General features: G+C 56.0%; 1 protein-coding gene across 1 annotated transcript; it reads left to right on the top strand.

Moving 5' to 3' along the window:
- Positions 1-224: 224 nt before the first annotated feature.
- Positions 225-19008, top strand: LOC114040451 (histone-lysine N-methyltransferase 2D-like; the record flags this gene model as incomplete). The annotated part of the gene is made up of 25 exons (XM_027858563.1): positions 225-275; positions 507-2327; positions 2466-2642; positions 2762-2898; positions 3338-5268; positions 6171-6294; positions 6417-6504; positions 6701-6767; positions 6882-7114; positions 7220-10018; positions 10221-10361; positions 10503-10670; positions 10795-10954; positions 11394-11469; positions 11622-11797; positions 12106-12236; positions 12368-12503; positions 12603-12730; positions 12942-14055; positions 14994-15130; positions 15228-15358; positions 16899-17184; positions 17335-17408; positions 17511-17619; positions 17731-19008. Coding segments are annotated over 25 exons (10488 nt in total), but the record flags the coding sequence as incomplete, so codon positions are not given.
- Positions 19009-20665: the final 1657 nt, after the last annotated feature.

Raw genomic sequence — 20665 nt, 5'->3', positions numbered from 1 at the left:
AGGGCCCCAGGGGAGCTCCACCTGGAGGAGGGGATCCAGGGCCCCAGAGGAGCTCCACCTGGAGGAGGGAATCCAGGGCCTTGGGGAAAGAAGGGAGTTTACTTGGAGCTGGTGGTCTCTCCCCCCCCACCTCCACTCCATTCACCCAGGGAATAGGTTTCCAGGTCAGGGTGGGCTTGAGGAACAGAGCACATGACTAAGCTCTGGACCTGATTATCCCTCAGCAAAAGGCCAAAGATAACCGGGCGGCTCACCGCATCAACAAGGTGCAGAAGGTGAGTGAGAGTCTGGAACTTGGGGAATTGGGGGAGAAGCCTGGGGCCTGATGGGAGCCTTAGAATTTGGAGTAGGGAGGGTGTTTTCTGTGGCAGCATACATCCTTAACTGGACAGTGGCATTCCTGGAGCAAGTGGACACCCAGGGCCCTTGTAGCCCATGACTCCCAGGTCCATTCCACCACCTCCATCCCCCAGTCTCACCCATCCTCTCTTCTTATACCCCTACAGCAGGCGGAGAGCCAGATCAGTAAGCAGACCAAGGTGGGCGACATAGCCCGCAAAACCGATCGGCCCACCCTGCACCTACGCATTCCCCCTCAGCCAGGGATGCTGGGCAGTCCCCCTCCAGCTTCTGCTCCGACTGTCTTCATTGGCAGTCCCCCTACCCCAGCTGGCTTGTCTACCTCCTCGGACGGGTTCCTGAAGCCACCAACGGGCACGGTGCCCGGCCCTGACTCGCCTGGTGATCTCTTCCTCAAGCTCCCACCCCAGGTGCCCGCCCAAGTGCCTTTGCAGGACCCTTTTGGACTGGCCCCCACCTATACTCTGGAGTCTCGCTTCCCCACAGCACCACCAGCCTATCCCCCCTATCCTGGACCAGCAGTGGCCCCCGCGAAGCCTCAGATGCTGAGTGCTCCCCCTCGGCCTGGGGCTGGCCAGCCTGGAGAGTTCCAATCCACCCCACCTGGCACCCCAAGGCACCAGCCTTCCACACCTGATCCTTTTCTCAAACCCCGTTGCCCCTCACTAGACAACTTGGCAGTTCCAGAGAGTCCGGGGGTGGGTGGGGCCAAGGCTTCTGAGCAACTGATGTCCCCTCCACCCTTTGGAGAACCTCGGAAGGCCCTAGAAATAAAGAAGGAGGAGCTGGGGGCAGCTTCTCCCAGCTATGGCCCCCCCAGCCTTGGTTTTGGAGACTCACCTTCCTCCGGGCCCCACTTAGGCAGCCTGGAGCTAAAGGCACCGGATGTCTTCAAAGCCCCCCTGACCCCTCGGGCATCTCAGGTAGAGCCGCAGAGCCCGGGTATAGGCCTGAGGCCTCAGGAGCCTCCCTCTGCCCATGCTGTGGCCCCCTCACCCCCTAGCCATGCAGACCTATATCGCTCAGCTCCTTCTGGCTCCTATCCTGAGTCCTATTCACAGCCCCCACTGACACCCCGGCCTCAGCCTCCACCTCCTGAGAGTTGCTGTACCCTGCCACCTCGCTCCTTGCCGTCTGACCCTTTCACTCGAGTACCTGCCAGCCCCCAGTCTCAGTCTAGCTCTCAGTCACCCCTGACACCCCGCCCGCTGTCCACCGAAGCCTTCTGCCAGTCACCAGTCACCCCTTGCTTCCAGTCACCTGACCCCTACTCTCGTCCACCCTCACGGCCCCAGTCCCGGGACCCTTTTGCCCCACTACACAAGCCACCTCGGTCCCAGCCCCCTGAAGTTGCCTTCAAGGCCGGGCCCCTGGCCCATACTCCATTAGGGGTAGGGGGCTTTCCAGCGGCTCTGCCCTCTGGGCAATCAAATGACCATCACGCTAAGAGCTCTGGCGGGCAGCCTCCATCTTTTGTCCGTTCTCCAGGGGCAAACGTGTTTGTGGGCAATCCTTCCCCCATGCGCTTCACTTTCCCCCAGGCAGTGGGAGAGCCGCCCCTGAAGCCCCCTGCCTCTCAACCTAGTCTCCCTCCACCCCATGGGATCAACAGCCATTATGGGCCAGGACCCACTGTGGGCAAGCCCCAAAGCACAAACTACACAGCAGCGGCAGGCAGTTTTCACCCAGGAGGCAGCCCCCTGGGGCCAGGCACCGGGCCACCAGCTGAGGGCTATGGGCTGTCTCCGTTGCGTCCACCATCGGTTTTACCACAGCCTGCACCGGATGGTCCTCTCACCTACCTGCCCCATGGTGCCCCACAGCGGGGGAGCATCACCTCCCCGGCTGACAAGCGAGAAGACTCAGTGTCTGGGATGGCCACCTCCCTGGTGGGTCCTGAGCTGCCAGGTCCCCAGGACCCCAGCATGGCTAATCTGAGCCAAACAGAGTTGGAGAAGCAGCGGCAGGTGAGAGTCTCCAGTGCAGGCGTCTGTGCTGCCTCTGTGTCTGTGTCTCCGCCTTTTTGGTCTTGTGGGTTTTTTCCAGCCCTGGCCAGATAGAGGTGACTGACTTTTCCCCCTCTCTCTTCCTTTATCCTTACCCAGCGCCAGCGTTTGAGAGAGCTATTGATCCGACAGCAGATTCAGCGTAATACCCTTCGGCAGGAGAAGGAAACAGCAGCAGCCACCAGTGCTGTAGGGCCAGGCAGTTGGGGTGCTGAGTCTAGCAACCCTGCTTTTGAGCAGCTGAATCGAGGCCCCACCTCCTACCCTGGGGCACAGGTAGGTGGATTGGCAGGGGGGTAGGAGACCATGCTTCAAAATTGGGAGGCAGGGGTGGCATGGCAGGGCATTGGCCTTCTCACTCTCCTTATACACCTGTTTTCATTCCGGCCACCCAGGACAAAAGTGGCCTTACAGGATTGCCCCCTAACAAACTAAGTGGCTCAGTTCTGGGACCTAGCCCCTTCCCTGCAGAGGAGAGACTCATTCGGCCACCACCACCCCCTACTCCTTCTTCCATTGACATGAATGGCCGGTGAGTCACCAAGGGCGACTGTGAATACAGGCAGGGGGTAGGTTTTGAGTTCTGACTTCTGATCCCACCTGCTGGAAAGAGCACTGGATTTGAAATCAGGAGAGCCCTGGGTTTGAATCCTACCTTAGGCACATATTAGCTGTGTGATTCTTGAGCCACAGCTTCCTAATTTAAAGTAGGGATGAAGATGCTTGTATTGCCTATCTTCCAGAGCTGTGGAAATGATCAAATTAGGTCGACGTGTATAGAGCACTTTGTAAACCTTAATGTGCTCTATAGAGTCAGTTTCTGGTTATTGTGGATACCCAGGCCATCTTGCCTTGTTCCCCTGCTTTCTTTTCCTGTCTTCCTTTCCTCCTCCAATCCTCTGTTCTGGCTCTAACTCCTGGCTCTTTCCTGCCTTACCTTGTCTTTCTGATTCTGTTGTGTACAATTTCAGGCAACTGGTTGGGGGCACCCAAGCCTTCTTTCCACGGGGGCCCTTCTCTGGACCTCTGCCCCCTCAACAGCAACAGCAGCTCTGGCAGCAGCAGCAGCAGCAGGCCGCTGTGGCTTCCATGCGGCTTTCCATGCCTGCAAGGTTCCCTCAACCACCTGGGCCGGAACTTGGCCGGACAATCCTAGGCCCTCCTCTGAGTGGGCTTTCCAACCGCCCTCCTGGCCCAGGGGAGTCACTTCCTGGTCCTGGTCCTGCTCAGTTCATCGAGCTTCGTCACAATGTGCAGAAGGGGCCAGGGCCTGGTGGTGCCCCTTACCATCTTCAGGGCCCCCCTCAGAGGCCACGATTCTTCTCAGTGGCTGAGGACTCCCATCGCCTGGCTCCGGATAGTCTTCGACCTGTGGCAGTGTCCACCCTGCCCCCACAGAAACCCTCAGCTCCTCCACCACCTGAACTGAGTAACAGCCTCCACCCCCTCCCCCATCCCAAGGGTCCTAGCCTTCCTGCTAGCCAGGAGCTGGTTGGCCGATCTCCCTCTAGCACAGAGGCAGGACGTCCACCCCTGGTCCTGGAGTCTGGAAAACTGCCCTGTGAGGAGCCTGAGCTGGATGACGACTTTGATGCCCATAAGGCACTGGAAGATGATGAGGAGCTGGCCCACCTGGGGCTTGGGGTAGATGTGGCCAAGGGTGATGATGAGCTCGGCACCCTTGGAAACTTGGAGACCAATGACCCCCATCTGGACGACTTGCTGAATGGGGATGAATTCGACCTCTTGGCCTATACAGACCCTGAGCTGGACACTGGTGACAAGAAGGACATATTTAATGAACACTTGCGACTGGTAGAATCCGCCAATGAGAAGGCTGAGCGTGAGGCGCTCCTGAGGGGCACAGAACCCAGCCTGTCTGGTGCTGAGGAGCGCCCACCCCCTACCACTGATGGACCTGATTCCCATCTCGCCCCCGGGGCCACTGAAGTGAAGCCTAAATTAGAGGAGGGTGGACACCAGGCCTCTCCTTGCCAGTTCACCGTGGCCACCCCCAAGGCAGACCCGGTGCCTCCTGGCACTCTGGGGCTGGGGCTGAAGCCTGGGCAGAACTTGCTGGGGCCACGAGACGGCAGGCTAAACATGGGTCCCTTCCCTAACAATGTGCATACCGCTGAGAAGAGTCCCTTTGGAAGCACAGCAGGTCCCCCACCCCAGCTGTTGACCTCGAGCCCACTGAGTGGCCCAGGGGGAGCATCCTTGCTGGAGAAGTTTGACCTGGAGAGTGGGGCCCTGACCCTGCCTGGTGGGCCTCCACCGTCTGGAGATGAGCTGGACAAAATGGAGAGTTCCTTGGTGGCCAGTGAACTGCCTCTGCTCATTGAGGACCTCCTGGAGCATGAGAAAAAAGAACTCCAAAAGAAGCAACAGCTCTCTGCCCAGCTACAACAGCCACCCCCACCCCCACCACCCCCACCCCCACCCCCACCCCCACCGCCGCCCCCACCACCGCCACCGCCGCCACCTCCACCACCGCCGCCCCCACAGCAGCAACAGCAGCAGCACCTCTTGCTGGCCACCTCAGGCACTGCCCAGTCCATGCCTCTGCCCCAAGAAGGTCCACCTCCTGGCCTGGCTGTTACCCCACAACAGCTTGCACTAGGGCTTGGGGCTCGGCAGCCTGGCCTAGTGTCCACCCAGGCGATGATGTCCACCCAGCAACCATCCCATGCCCTGCAGCAGCGCCTGGTCCCTCCCATGGCCATGGTGCCCAACCAGGGGCATATGCTCAGCGGAGGGCAGGCAAGCTTGGTGCCTCAGCAGAATCCACAGCCAGTGCTGGCCCAGAAGCCTATGGGGGCAGTGCCACCATCGATGTGCATGAAGCCGCAGCAGCTGGCGATGCAGCAACAGCTAGCCAACAGCTTCTTCCCTGATACAGGTACATTTTCTTGTAGGAAGGGACGTGGGGGAAATGGGGAGTGGGGGTGGGCCGAGACCTGTAATCCTCATTGTTGTCATTTTAAACTGACTGAATCATGACATTCTGGGTGCTTGTCCCTGTCTCTGAGAACTTTCAGTTGGGGAGCCAGGTTGGATACCTTAGGAGATTACTCACAGTACAAAGGAACATGCATGAAATACTCCATGTGTGGCTCAGTGTTCAGAAGGGAGGAAGGAAACATTGAGTAGGGAAGCAGTTCACTAGTGTTGGGGCTTGAGCTGGGCAGGCAGATATTCAGGGAGTGATTAGTAGATCAGTTTGACCAGAATGGAAAGTTGGGCAGGGGAATAGCAGAAAAATGATAGTAGAAGAGTAAATTTGGGACCAGTTAATGGAGAGTGCTGAATACCATCTTAAATCTTTTTTTTTTTTTTTTTTTGGCGAGGCAATGGGGTTAAGTGACTTGCCCAGGGTCACATAGCTAGTAAGTGTCAAGTGTCTGAGACTAGATTTGAACTCAGGTCCTCCTGACTCCAAGGCCAGAGCTCTGTCCACTATACCACCTAGCTTCCCCCTGAATTTTTTTCTCTATAGGCAACAGGCAGACCCTGAAGGCTTCTGTTGACATATCAAAAGCAGTGTGTTAGGAGCGGTGCCTTTGGCCTCTGACTTCTGTGCCTTACAGAGCAGGCAGACAGAATACTGGGCCTAGGGTGTGGGTGGGGTCTACCAGAAGGTGTCCAGAGTGGAATCATGGCACGTGGCACAAGTCATTGCTTCTAGGCTGTCTTGAGGACAGGAAAGGCGAGGGACTAGACAGGCACTGGGTGGCAGGCATGAGATATGGAAGGGACAGCTAATTCAACATCTTCCCTTATCCTCTGGTACTTTCTTCAAAGACTTGGACAAGTTTGCTGCAGAGGACATCATTGATCCCATTGCCAAGGCTAAGATGGTGGCCCTGAAGGGCATCAAGAAGGTGATGGCGCAGGGCAGCATTGGGGTGGCACCAGGCATGAACAGGTGAGGTATCTACTAGAAGAAGCCTATGTAACTTGGCCTTTCCTCTCCTGACTCCCTTTTCTCTGTCCTCCCCATCCGGCTTCTCTCTCACCTTTTGCCATCTTTTCTCTGACTGGTTCTAGGCAACAGGTGTCCCTGTTGGCCCAGCGGCTCTCGGGAGCTCCTGGCAGCACTGACCTACAGAATCATGTGGCAGCTGGGAGTGGGCAGGTGAGTGAGCAGGTGGAGTTGTGTGACTAGGTGGCATTTGTACACAGAAGGGATGTGCAGAGGGAATGTGTCCTGGCACCCGTATCCATCCCTGCTATTAGAGTGTCCTCATGTAAGAGCTAGTAAGGTGGGTTTGATCAGAAGAACCTAGTGGGAAGGAGGGAGCAGTGACCCCTGGCATCCTTTCCACTGACAGGAGCGGAGCAGCAGTGACCCCTCCCAGTCTCGGCCCAACCCACCCACTTTTGCCCACGGTGTGATCAGTGAGTATGGTGTGACCTGAAGGAGATTGGGGGGAGGGTGAAGGGGCAGGACGATGCCCCACTGGGACCTGTGGCGACCAGGCCCCTTGACTCCTGTTCTCCCTGCTGGCCCAGACGAAGCCGACCAGCGGCAGTACGAAGAGTGGCTGTTTCACACCCAGCAACTGCTACAGATGCAGCTCAAGGTGCTGGAAGAGCAGATTGGGGTGCACCGAAAGTCCCGCAAGGCCCTGTGCGCCAAGCAGCGCACCGCTAAGAAGGCTGGCCGAGAGTTCCCAGAGGCTGATGCGGAGAAGCTGAAGTTGGTCACTGAGCAGCAGAGCAAGATCCAGAAGCAGCTGGACCAGGTAGAGGCCCTTGGCAGAGAAAGGTTAAGAAGGGGGCGTGTGGGCTGAGGCTGAGGCCTCCACCTACTCTTGACATCTTCCCTTACTCCCTGTGATGACACCTAGGTTCGGAAACAGCAGAAAGAGCACACAAACCTGATGGCAGAGTATCGGAACAAGCAGCAGCAGCAGCAACAGCAGCAGCAGCAGCAGCAGCAGCAGCAGCAGCAGCAGCAGCATTCCGCGGTGCTGGCCTTGAGCCCCTCCCAGAGCCCCAGGCTGCTGGCCAAGCTTCCTGGGCAGCTGCTCCCAGGCCACGGGCTGCAGCCTCCACAGGGACCCCCGGGCGGGCAGGCGGGCAGCCTTCGCCTGCCTCCTGGAGGAGTTGCACTGACCGGCCAGCCCAGCGGCCCTTTCCTCAGTACAGCCCTGGGCCAACAGCAGCAGCAGCAGCAGCAGCAGCATCCAGCCGGGGCAGGGACCCTAGCAGGCCCCTCGGCAGGCTTCTTCCCCGGGAATCTTGCTCTCCGAGGCCTGAGTGCCGACGCACGGCTCTTACAGGAACGGCAACTCCAGCTGCAACAGCAGCGAATGCAGCTGACTCAGAAGCTGCAGCAGCAACAGCAGCAGCACCTGTTGGGACAGGTGGCTCTGCAGCAGCAGCAGCAGCAGCAGCAGCAGCAGCAGGGCCTGGGGCCCAAGCCCCAGGGACTCCTGCCTCCTGGCAGCCATCAGGGCCTCTTGGTCCAGCAGCTGTCCCCCCAGCCGCCCCCAGGGCCCCAGGGCATGCTGGGCCCTGCCCAGGTGGCAGTGTTGCAGCAACAACAGCAGCAGCAGGTGCACCCTGGAGGTCTGGGTCCCCAAGGCCCTCACAGACAAGTGCTCCTTGCTCAGCCCCGAATGCTAGGGTCCCCTCAACTGGCCCAGCAAGCACAAGGCCTCATGGCCCACCGACTTGTCATGGCCCAGCAGCAGCAGCAGCAGCAGCAGCAGCAGCAGCAGCAGCAGCCGCCCATGACTGGGCTCTCCCATCTCCAACAGGGATTGATGCCTCCTAGTGGGCAACCCAAGCTGGGCACCCAATCCATGGGGACGCAGCAGCAGCAGCAGCAGCAGCAGCAGCAGCAGCAACCGCAACCGACGCTGGGGCTCCTTAACCAGGGTCGACCTTTATTGCCTCCCCAGCAGCAGCAGCAGCAGCAGCAATTGCTGCCACCCCCAGCCAACTCTCTTACCCAGCAGCAGCAGCAGCAGCAGCAGCAGCAGCAGCAGCAGCAGGTGGCCCTGGGTCCCGGCTTGCCTGCCAAACCCCTCCAGCACTTTCCCAGCCATGGAGCCTTGGGCCCAGCCCTCTTGCTTAGCCAGGGGTTGCCCTCGGGCCTACCAGGCAAAGAGCAAGCTGGGGCAGAGACAGTGCTAGTACCTGAAGGCACTGAAGCCTCCTCAGTGCACCTAGGAGGACCGTTGGCATTGGGTCCTCCTACAGAAGCCCTGCCCCCAGAGCCAGTGGAGGTGAAGCCCCCCCTCCCTGGGGACTCTCACCTCCTCCTGTCCCAACCCCAGCCTCATCCTCAGCTCCAGCCCCAGCCCCAGCCCCAGCCCCAGCCCCAGCCCCAGCCCCAGCCTCAGCCTCAGCCCCAGCCCCAGCCCCAGCCCCCTCAGATGAACTCCCTGCAGTTACAGGCACCTCTGAGACTTCCAGGGCAGCAGCAGCAGCAGCAGCAACAGCAAATCAACTTACTCCATCCAGCGGGTGGTGCAAGTCATGGGCAGATGGCTGGTGGGCAACCCCCTGAAGTTACTTCCATGTCCCACCTGCTGACCCAGCCCCTAGGTTCTGTAGGGGAGCGGGCCTCTGGGCTGGATCGACCCCTAAAAGGGAGCCCAAGGCCACAGCCTCCCAAGCCAGGCCCTCTACCCCACCCTGGGCAGGGCCTACCAGGGCATGCGGGAATGCCCACAGTGGGGCAGCTGCGGGCCCAGCTTCAGGGTGTCTTGGCCAAGAACCCACAGCTTCGGCACCTAAGCCCTCAGCAGCAACAGCAGCTGCAGGCCCTTCTCGTGCAGAGGCAATTGCAGCAAGGCCAGGTGCTAAGGCAAACAGTGCCCTACCTGGAGCCTGGGAGCCATCCTTCTTCCTTGCAAGGCCTCCTGGGCCGCCAGCCCCAACCTGGGGGCTTCCTCGGAGCTCCATCAGGGCCTCTACAGGAGCTAGGGGCGGTGCCCCGACCCCAGGGCCCTTCCCGGCTCTCTACCCCACAAGGAGCCATAGCATCAGGGCCAAACCTTGGCCTTGCACAACCCCCTCCTCTGCCATCCAGCCCCCAAGAGCCAAAGAGACCTTCCCCACGATTGCTGCCCCCTAGCCCTCAGCTTCCTGCTGAGGCTCAGCTCACCCCTACCCAGACTGAGATCCCAAAGCTCCAAGAATCCTCCTTGGAGCTACCTTCAGGGGACATTCCACCCCCCTCGTCGGCAGCCTCCCAACTTCCAGATGCTTTCTTTGCCAAGGGACCAGGACCTTGGGAAACCCCAGACAACCTGGTTGAGGCCCATAAGCCTGAGCAGAACAACATGAGGCCTGGAGAGGTGGAGCAGGTGAATGGGCGGGAGATGCCCGAGCCACCCCGTCTCATGATCAAGCAGGAGCCTCGAGAGGAGCCTTGTGCCCTGGGTGCCCAGGTGGTGAAACGGGAGGCTAATGGGGAACCTGTGAGCACACCAGGCACCAGCAACCACCTCTTACTGGCAGGCAGCCGCTCAGAGGCTGGGCACCTGCTCTTGCAGAAGCTGCTTCGGTCAAAGAATGTACAGCTTGGCGCAGGGCATGGACCTGAGGGGCTCCGAGCAGAGATCAATGGGCACATTGACAGCAAGCTGGCTGGGTTGGAGCAGAAGCTTCAGGGCACGCCAGTCGGCAAGGAGGTGAGTACCTTGGCTAGAGAGTGGCCTCTTCTGCTGGGCCTGGAGGCTGCCATGTGTCTACTAAGTGGCATGTCTAATCTCTGCCTACTCTGCCTCCATACATACCTTTAAACCTTTTTACTATATATCTATGACATGAGATGTCCCAGGGGGTTGGGGGGGGGTGGGTAGGCACCCCTTACAGTGGATGTGTCTGTCACAGGATGCTGCAGCCAAGAAACCATTGACCCCCAAGCCCAAGAGGGTACAGAAGGCGGGCGACAGGGTGGCAAGTTCCCGGAAGAAGCTCCGGAAGGAAGATGGGGTGAAAGCCAATGAGGCCCTGCTGAAACAGCTGAAGCAGGTGACCCCCAAGAATCCCAGCTGCACAGTCCCCCAGGGCAAGTGGGAGGAGGTTGGGGGGTGTCCCTTGGGAGTTCCTTTTCTAGCCATAGGGGCTTAAGTACTCATGTTCTCATGGTTTTTATTCTGTCTCCCCACCCAGGAGCTGTCCTTGCTGCCACTTACAGAACCCAGCATCACCAACAATTTCAGCCTTTTTGCTCCCTTCGGCAGTGGCTGCCTCATCAATGGGCGGAGCCAGCTGAGGGGGGCCTTTGGGAGTGGGGCACTACCCACTGGCCCTGACTACTATTCCCAGCTTCTTACGAAGGTCTGGAAGAGGCGGCACCATGCTGAGATGGGAGGGCTCAAGGGAATTCTTAGCCTGGCATAAGGTAGGGGCATCAAGATGACTTGTTCACCGTCAGACTTGCTATTCCTTTTTGCCCCCCTAGAATAACCTGAGTAACCCGCCAACGCCGCCTTCCTCGCTGCCGCCTACCCCACCCCCATCAGTACAGCAGAAACTGGTGAATGGGGTCACTCCTTCTGAGGACCTGGGGGAGCAACCTAAAGATGCGGCCCCTGCCCGAGAGCCTGATGGGGGACCACGGGGTAAGCAGGGGATGGTGAGATGAGGCAGAGGGAGAGGCCCCTAACTGCCTCCTTCCTGCTCCCTCCCTCCCTCTGGTTTTAGTTTTGAAAAGGACCAGTTTGGTGGTCTGACTGCATAAAGGTCACCAGCACCCAAGACTGTAGTAGATCTTCCCTTGAAGAAAAAAATAGATCTCCATCATCTCTTTCCCATCCGTTATACAGAGAGTCATTCTTTGTAACAAAAGCATAATGAGTTTTTTCTGTTCCCTTACCACCTCTGAAAACCCAGACTTTGGAAGCATGTGGAGGTGGGGACAGAGTTAAGCTTCATGTGCTCAGGCAGACCCTGTGGTATGGAGAAACTGTCAGAGCAACAGAACCTAAGAAATGAGAAGCCTGAGATGCTAGAGAGGAGAGACCCCTGTATTCCATATCCCTTCTCTCCCTCTGCTCCTAGATGCTCCTGAAGTGAAGAGCTTGGACCTGCTGGCAGCGCTCCCCACTCCTCCTCACAACCAGACTGAGGATGTCAGGTTGGAAATGAAATGAGGAGTGGGGTGGGGTGGGGTGCTTGGCTCCCCTGCCATGGGGATTTCCTGTGGGGCTGTGACATCCCCAGGCTTAAAGAGACTGAGGAAGGGTGACCCATTGTGGTGCAAACATGCCTTGTGTCCCTGATCTCTAGGATGGAGAGTGATGAGGAGAGCGACTCCCCTGACAGCATCGTGCCAGCTTCTTCCCCTGAGAGTATCCTGGGAGAGGAGGCACCTCGATTTCCCCAGCTGATGTCAGGCCAGCAGGAGCAGGAGGACAGGGCCCTGTCCCCAGTCATCCCCATCATCCCCCGGGCCAGCATCCCAGGTGTGTGTATGTGCCTGAGGAAAAGCAGACATTGTGGCAGAGCAGAAAAAGGGCTAGCTTTTGGTGTCAGGAAAGAGCTAGGTTCGAATCTTACCTTCTCTATTTGACCTCCCTCAGCCCTAGTTTTTGTCTGCAAAATTGGAATAATAATACTTAAGAGTTATTGTGGGGATCAAATGAAAGAATAGTTTTTAAACCGCTAGGTAAATATTAGCTGCTGCTTTGTTTTTATTGTTAGGTTTTTGTTCTTGTTGAGGGGGGAGGGTTTGAAATCAGCTGGCCTTCAAGGTCTTCCCTGTCCTATTTAGTCTTCCCAGATACCAAGCCATTTGGGGCTCTGGAACTAGAACCAACAGGAAAGCTGTCTGCCAACACCTGGGAAAAGGGCAAGGGGAGTGAGGTGTCCGTCATGCTGACTGTTTCTGCTGCTGCTGCCAAGGTATACCAAAGTGGTGGGGGGGGTTGGGAAGCAGGGGGCAGATGGGAGGAGCCTTGGCAGTACCACACTCAGGGTGCTCCGATGACACATCTCTCCCTCTTCTCTCCATCCTCCCTCCCCCTCTATGTCAGAATCTGAATGGTGTCATGGTGGCTGTGGCAGAGCTGTTGAGCATGAAGATCCCCAGCTCCTATGAGGTGCTGTTCCCAGAGAGTCCTGCCCGTGCAGGGGGTGCCGAGGCCAAGAAGGGGGAAGTGGAGGGGCCTGGTGAGTGTGGCAGAGATCGGGCAGGAGGTGAGGGGAGAAGGGGTGCCATGCCACTCTAGATTCAAAGGGTAGTGGGTTCTTCCTCACTTCTTCCTACAGGTGGTAAAGAGAAAAGCCTAGGGGGAAAGCCCACCGAGGGTGGCAGTGACTGGCTGAAACAGTTTGATGCAGTGCTGCCCGGCTATACCCTCAAGAGCCAGCTGGACATCCTGAGCCTCCTCAAGCAGGTGGGGCCCTGGGATGGGAGGGGTCAGAGCTGGGGGGGTGGGGGTGGGGGTGGGGGTGGGTAGGGGCAGTGCTAACAGGGCAGAGGGCCTCAGAGGGGCAGGTTCAGGGGTTTGGGAAGGAACAATGATGGATACCAGGTTAGTGTCCTGGGCACAGTCGGGAGGCTTGAGTGGGCTTCCTTGTTCTGATGGTATGGGATTGTCTCTGTAGGAAAGCCCTGTCCCAGAGCCGCCTGCCCAGCACTGCTATATCCACAACGTCTCCAACCTGGATGTCCGTCAGCTCTCTGCTCCACCCCCTGAGGAGCCTTCCCCGCCCCCTTCACCCTCGGCTCCTTCCCCTGCCAGCCCCCCAGCTGAACCCTCAGCCCCATCACCCCCACCACTAGTTCCCTCACCTCCGATGCCTGAAGCAGCTCGCCCCAAGCCCAGAGCCCGGCCCCCTGAAGAGGGGGAGGATTCCCGGCCACCCCGGCTTAAGAAGTGGAAAGGGCTTCGCTGGAAACGGTTACGGCTGCTGCTGACAATCCAGAAGGGTGGTGGACGACGGGAGGGTGAGCGGGAGGTAGCAGAGTTCATGGAGCAGTTGGGCACAGCCCTCCGACCTGACAAGGTGCCCCGTGACCTTCGGCGCTGCTGCTTCTGCCATGAAGAGGGTGATGGAGCTACTGACGGGCCAGCCCGACTCCTCAACCTAGATCTAGACCTCTGGGTCCACCTGAACTGTGCCCTGTGGTCCACAGAAGTTTATGAAACTCAGGGTGGGGCGTTGATGAATGTCGAGGGTGCCCTCCACCGAGGGCTACTGACCAAGTGTTCGCTGTGCCAGCGTACGGGAGCCACTAACAGCTGTAACCGGTTGCGATGTCCTAGTGTCTACCACTTTGCCTGTGCCATCCGGGCCAAGTGCATGTTCTTCAAGGATAAAACGATGCTGTGCCCCCTGCACAAGCTGAAGGGGCCCTGTGAGCAGGAGCTGAGTTCTTTTGCTGTCTTTCGACGCGTCTACATTGAGCGGGATGAGGTGAAGCAGATTGCTAGCATCATCCAGCGTGGTGAGCGGCTGCACATGTTCCGGGTGGGAGGGCTAGTGTTCCATGCCATTGGGCAGCTGCTGCCCCACCAGATGGCCGACTTCCATAGCGCCACAGCCCTGTACCCAGTTGGCTATGAGGCCACGCGCATCTACTGGAGCTTACGCACCAACAACCGGCGCTGCTGTTATCGCTGCTCCATCATCGAGAACAACGGGCGGCCCGAGTTCATCGTCAAGGTCATGGAACAGGGTTTGGAGGACCTGGTCTTCACTGACGCATCCCCCCAAGGTGAGGCTCTCAGGAGTCAGGGACCAGCTACTGTGTGGGTGGGTTATCTTATCCATCCTCCCCTTTGTTTGGAAGAACTCCTTCCCAGCTCTAATACACCAAGGCCTTTGGTTTTTAGTCTTTGTCTTCTGTGGCCTAGCATCCATTAGACTGGGCAGGTTTTTTGTTGTTCGGTTTTAATCTTTCCTGCTGTTCTTTTTTTTTTTTTCTCTCCTCATTTGAGGTGGAAAGAACTCTTTCCATGTCCCCACGGATTGAGTCCAAACTTCCCTTAGCCTGATCTTAACCCATCAGTATTTTCCCTTGCTTAGAAGCAGCATTAAATGAAACCCTGGCCAATGTTGACTATATTTAGGGGTGGGGGTAGAGATAAATTTTTTCATATTCCTACTTTATATTCCTCACTGTCTTTAGAGCAGAGGATCTGGCCCACAGGGGGCCATTCCTGTTTTATTTACTATTATTTTTTTCTTTTTTGGTGAGGCGATTGGGGTCAAGTGACTTGCCCAGGGTCACACAGCTAGTAAGTGTTAAGTGTCTGAGGCTGGGTGTGACTCCAGGGCCAGAGCTCTATTCACTGTACCACCTAGCTGCCCCTGGCCATTCCTGTTTTAGAGGGAAGAAGTCAAAGCGTAGGCCACTGGTGGGGGAACCTGCCACCTCGAGGCCAAATGTGGCCCTTTAGGTCCCCAAGTACAGCCCTTTGACTGAAGCCAAACTTCACAGAACAAATCCCCTTAATAAATAACAATAAATATAAATATAAAATAAATAATAATAAATCCTTAACAAAAGGATTTGTTCTGTAAAGGTCGCCGGTTCCCCACCCCTGCCATAGGTCATGGGAGCCACAGATAAAACAATAGCTCTTGTATCTGGGGGACGTCCAGATTTGGGGGGAAATGGGCCTTTTGATAGTAACCCTGTTTTCCTCTCAGCTGTGTGGAACCGTATCATCGAACCCGTGGCTGCCATGCGAAAGGAAGCCGACATGCTTCGATTGTTTCCAGAGTATCTTAAGGGCGAGGAGCTCTTTGGGTTGACAGTGCACGCCGTCCTACGAATTGCAGAGTCGGTAAGGAGAGATGAGGGGAGGATTCTGGGGTGGGCTGGGTGGGGTAGTGCTGCTCCCAGGGGCCTGGGCTATGGTAGATTGCTCACTGTGTCCACAGCTGCCTGGGGTGGAAAGCTGTCACAACTATTTGTTTCGATATGGACGGCACCCACTGATGGAACTGCCTCTTATGATCAACCCTACTGGCTGTGCCCGCTCTGAGCCCAAAATTCTCACCCACTACAAACGGTGAGCCTCTTTGTTGAGGGAGTCTGAGGTAGAGCCAGGTTTGGGAGGAGTCTGAAGCCAAGGAAATGGGTAGGAAACAGGGTGGAGGATTGGAGACTTTGGGATAACAGTGGGGAGGAAATGGTGTGAAAATCGAGACATCTTTTCCCTTGGAAAGGCTGGGGAATCGCTCAGGCATATTGAATAGAGGAGGCTGAAGCCAGGGGCCCCCTAAAGGTGCCTTGTCTTTCCTGCCTAACCAGCTGAGAGTTTAGGGTGGGGGTAGCGGGTGGGAAAGTGTTGCTGGGGAGGTATGCAGTAGGCAGGTATTTAATGGTGTGATGGATGAGGGAGCCAACAGTTTTTTCCCTTTCCCCTCTCTAAGGGGCTCTGACTCCCTCCACCTTGAGCCTAAAAGGGTGCCTTCGGAAGCACCCTGGAATGCTAGTGTCCACCTCCCCTAGGCTGAGGTGGCCCCAGGAATAGTAATTGGAAGCATATTAAAACCTCACATTTGTATAGCATTTTATACTTTTTTTTCCAAAGCGCTTTCACATCCATTATCTCATTTGATCCTCACAACAACCTTATGAGGTATGTAGGGCAGGTGGTATTACCCCCTTTTTTCAGATGAAGAAACTGAGCTCCAGAGAAGTTAATTGACATGCACAGCAAGTCAAAGATGGACCCAGAGCTAAAACCCTGGTGTCTTGACTTGTTCAGTGCTTTTTCTCACTATGCCATTAGTGGATCCTAGCCCACCAGCTGGGGTACAGGAAGACAGAAACAATTTTAAAGGAGTTCTGTCACTGTATGTGACCAAGCCCCAAGCAAGGAGGCCTGGACTTGAACTGTGGGGCTGCAGAGATGAAGGGCAGGAATGCAGCCTAGGTGGTTGCTGAGGGAGAAGACGGAGTGGGAGTAGAAAGCAGGGAGGTGGGGATGGGGCGGGGAGAGGTAGGGCAGCGGGGATGGGGGCAGTGGGAGAGTCAAACAGGTTACTTAATCATTTTCCTACATTGAGTAGTTGGTGCAGAGACAAGAGGAGATAGATATTGTCCCTATCTTGGGGAGAATTTGTGGTGTTCATGTTTGTGGGGTGGAAGGAAAGGCAGGCAAAAGTGTAAACAAGTTTAGTTCTCAAGAATTATTCTAATGTGGTAAGGGGACAGCATGCTAGAGATCCAAGGGACAGGACTGTCCCCAAGGGTGGTTGAGGGAAGAGCACATATGTTGGGTTAGTCATGAGAGAGTGAACGTATCCACACTCAGAATGGGAGGAGTTTAGCTTATTTGACTCCTAGACCCATCTTAGGTTTTCTGTACCCATGGGAATAGAGGGACATATGGATCTTAACTGCTACCCCACCAAGATGGAGACTCTTACAGGAAATTAGGGCTGTCTCCATTGGCCAAGACTGTATTTCCCATATGCCCATAGCACACTTCCTGAGGCCTGGCTAACATTTGCCCCATCCCAGGGCCGGGGTTGAGTACAGATCATTGTGTGCCCACTCATTCTAGAAGAGATCTGACTTGCCATTTTTTCTGCTGCCCCCAGGCCTCACACCCTCAACAGCACCAGCATGTCCAAGGCATACCAGAGCACCTTCACAGGCGAGACCAACACCCCATACAGCAAACAGTTTGTGCATTCCAAGTCATCCCAGTATCGACGGCTTCGAACAGAGTGGAAGAACAACGTGTACCTGGCTCGATCTCGTATTCAGGGCCTGGGGCTGTATGCTGCCAAGGACTTGGAGAAGCACACCATGGTCATTGAGTACATTGGCACCATCATCCGAAATGAGGTGGCCAACCGTCGAGAGAAGATCTATGAGGAGCAGGTTAGGACAAGGGAGAGGAGCTGTGTGTAGGGTGTTCTGGGGATTCAGGCTGATGGCAAACTTGAGTCTTCAAGGGAAAATGAGAGACATTTGGGCAGACCTGGGGAGCTCTGTTTGAATCTGTCTCTCCTGTTCCCTTCCTCTTTACAGAATCGAGGTATCTATATGTTTCGTATAAACAATGAGCATGTGATTGATGCCACACTTACTGGAGGGCCCGCCAGGTGAGCTGGAGAGGGAGGGAGGGAGGGGTGCGTCAGGGTCAAACTGGCCCTTACTGCCAGACTTCCCTGACACTGATTTCTCCCTGGTCTTTTCTGGTTCAGGTACATTAACCATTCTTGTGCCCCCAACTGTGTGGCAGAGGTCGTGACCTTCGATAAGGAGGATAAGATCATTATCATCTCCAGCCGGCGCATCCCCAAAGGAGAAGAGGTGAGTGATGTGATTGGCAGTGTGATTTCCTTTGAACTGTTGTTATTGTTGTTGTTGTTGTTTTTTCGTAAAGCCTGGCTGGACTTGATTCTTTCTCCCTTCCCTCCCCAGCTGACCTATGACTATCAGTTTGACTTTGAGGATGATCAGCACAAAATCCCCTGCCACTGTGGAGCCTGGAACTGCCGGAAGTGGATGAATTAAGCTCAGAGGCAACTGGGCAGGGGAAACCCTCCAAAGCCCTTCCCGAAAGGGTTGAAGGGGAAGAGAGCCAGGACCCAGAGTTGGGGCTGCTGGCTGACCAGAGCCCCAGGAGCAGGATGGGGCTAAGGGCCCCGGGGCAGTGCCCATTCTGGGCACCAGGGATGACTTCCCTCCCCCACCACAGGCCCCAGGCTGGCATATCTGCCCCCAGCTCCAGGAGCCGACAGACAGAAACAGCCATTGGGCATCTCAGGTTCGGGGGGTGGGGGGGTTGGGTAGAAATGGGCTGGGAACTACCCAGCACCGTCTGGGAGGCAGCAGAGACGGTGAGGAGGGTGGCAGCTTGGGTCTCCCAGCCCCAGTGCTCCCACTGACGTCCCCAGCCCAACTCAAGGCTGCAAAGAGACTTGATTAAGCTTGACAATCCCAAAGGCTGGGTCCCCACACCTGGCCCTGCCCGCTGGGTCCTGTCCCCACTTCCTAATCCCCTCCTTCCCTTTCTCTCTGTCTCCCTCTTCTCCTCTGTGTCTCTCTGTCCCTCTTTCCATCTCTCTCTTTCTGGGTTGTGTTTCCTTGTTTTCTCTCTGACAAATGCAACACGAACGGGAAAGAGGCACCCAGCTGCCCGGGTGGGGCGGGCAAGGCAGGCAAGCCGGGCAAGGAGATCCTGCACCCACACCTACCTCATTTAAGTGTTGGATTTTTTGCTGTTTTGAAATGTGAGACCCTCTCCCCAGCCCTCTAATCCCTCAACCCCCTGTCTGAATTGGGGGTAGAAGGGAGGGGAGGGAAAAAAGGAAAATCTTTAGAAAAAAAAAATCTGTTTTTAACTGTGGGCATGGGGTAGTGACTAGGGCTGATGGGAAGCATTTGAGAGAGGGTGACCCCTTGATCCCCTCAGAGGTTGTGCATCTCTCCCCCTCTGAACAAGTTGGGAGGGGGAGGTGTTGGGGTTGTGTTTCAGAACCAGGGTGTCCTCCTCTTGTACTCCCAACCCCATCATGAGCCCAGTGCCTCCCTCAGCCTCTCCCTGGAATCTGAGGGGAAAGAGGTTCTCTTGAGTTATGTACCCATTCCCCGTGGGGCAGGTTGGGGCCCAGAGCTCCCTACTTCCCCAGCCACCAAACTGCTGCTGGTCTGGTGGGAAAGGGAGGTGTTGGGGGTAGGGGAGCTTAGTGTCATCGTGGGGAGGGTGGGGGGGTATTTATCTATTTATAAGCCGGATTGTATATAGTCATGTGGGGCATGGGGGGGCCAGCAGGAGGTGAGAACCCTCCCCTCTCCCCCCCACCCCCTGGGGAGAGCAAATGTAAAACTACTAATTTTTGTGCTTTATATATTCTATATAAATATATCTATTTTCTTTTTACAAAACCAGTTTATAAATGGCAGGGGGCGAGGGGAGGGACACCTGGAGCTCCCCTTGTGGGGGGGCTGCCCTCCATTATCCCAGACCTGCTGCCCTGCTCCTCACCCCCCCCCCCACTCCCCTGGCTGTGACTGCTGTAAAGGTGAGGGGAGGGGACAGGGGCTGGGCTCAGTTTCCCCACTCCCAGATGTACAGTTGGACTTTTATAACGCACAAAAGTGAGCTGGCCCCTAGGGGAGCCAGAGGGTGACGGTCCCCTCCCTCCTTTTTCTCCTATCTCCCTCCCTAACTTGTGCTGCAGTTGATTGAACTTCTTCCTGGAGTAGGGGGGTGGGGGTGGGGGGGTGGAGTAACCCCTAGGCCCCTCTCTGGTAGGGAGCCATAGGTTTGAAGATGAAGTTTTTATTCAGTTCTCTCTTCTAGGGGCTGTGGGCAAAAGGGCATTTTGTAATTATTTTAAAGAATCAAAAATTTGGAGCATGAGGATGAAGGTGATGCCAGTGGAGAGGGCTGGAGCAGGGAGCCTAGTCGCTGTTGTGTTTTTAGGTTTGTTTGGTTTTTTTAAGTTTTTGTTTTGTGTTTTAATTTGAGATAGAATGGGGTGGCAGGGGTGGGGAGGAGGCTGAAGATTTTTTTTTTAAGGGAAAAAGAAAAGGCTGCTTCCTCAACTGTTTAAAGATGCAAAGGTTTAAAAAAAACTCCTCCCCACCCACCACCCCTCACCCCACAAGGAGCAAAGAGGAGCTGCTGTAAATAAACCAGGCAGCAAAAAAACTGGGCTTCTCTACCACCATCATCCTGACCCTGCCCTCACAACCCCCAACCACTGGATCTCTTCCTTCCTTTCCATGAGCAAAAGGCCTGGGCTGCTGGGAGTGGAGAGCGCTTGGGCCATACCCATTGGTGACTGGCCCCAGAAGGTCTGGCTCCAGACTGGGCTGGAGCCCAGGTTAGGGTTTGGGATTGGGGAGGGAAAGGGGTCTGGGGGGCAGACTTTGTAAGCATATGCTAGGTATCTGATAGTCCTGTAGATCTTAGTGAAGAAACCTTATACAGTTTTTAATTTTTATATAAACTATAACTCAGACCCAAGCTGCAAGGTTGGAATTTTGGTTTTTTGTTTTGTTTTGTTTTTAAGTTCCCCGCTTGTATAATTGCATCAGAAGCGCCCCCCCCATCCCGTGTTTGTATTTTGGGTTGGTTTACACTTGCACATATTCGATTTTCAGTTTCCCCATTTAAAGTCTCCCCCTTCATCTCCAGGATTCTCCTTACCCCCTTTCCCTCCCTCAGCCTCCCTTGGAAAAAAAAAATCGCTGACAAGTGTGAATCCCGTGAAGACTTTATTTTGTGTTGTGTATGCTGTACAGCAAGGTTTGTCCTTCGTAACAACAGATGAAATGACTCCCCCCCTTTTTTAGGCCTCGCCCCTCCTGCCCCCAGAGCCCCTGTCCGTGGCATGTTTTGTATCGG

This window comes from Vombatus ursinus, unplaced genomic scaffold (assembly GCF_900497805.2).
Source record: "Vombatus ursinus unplaced genomic scaffold, bare-nosed wombat genome assembly UNPS02013175.1, whole genome shotgun sequence".
NCBI classification, from domain to species: Eukaryota; Metazoa; Chordata; class Mammalia; order Diprotodontia; family Vombatidae; genus Vombatus; species Vombatus ursinus.
This window is presented reverse-complemented; position numbering and strand designations above follow the sequence as displayed.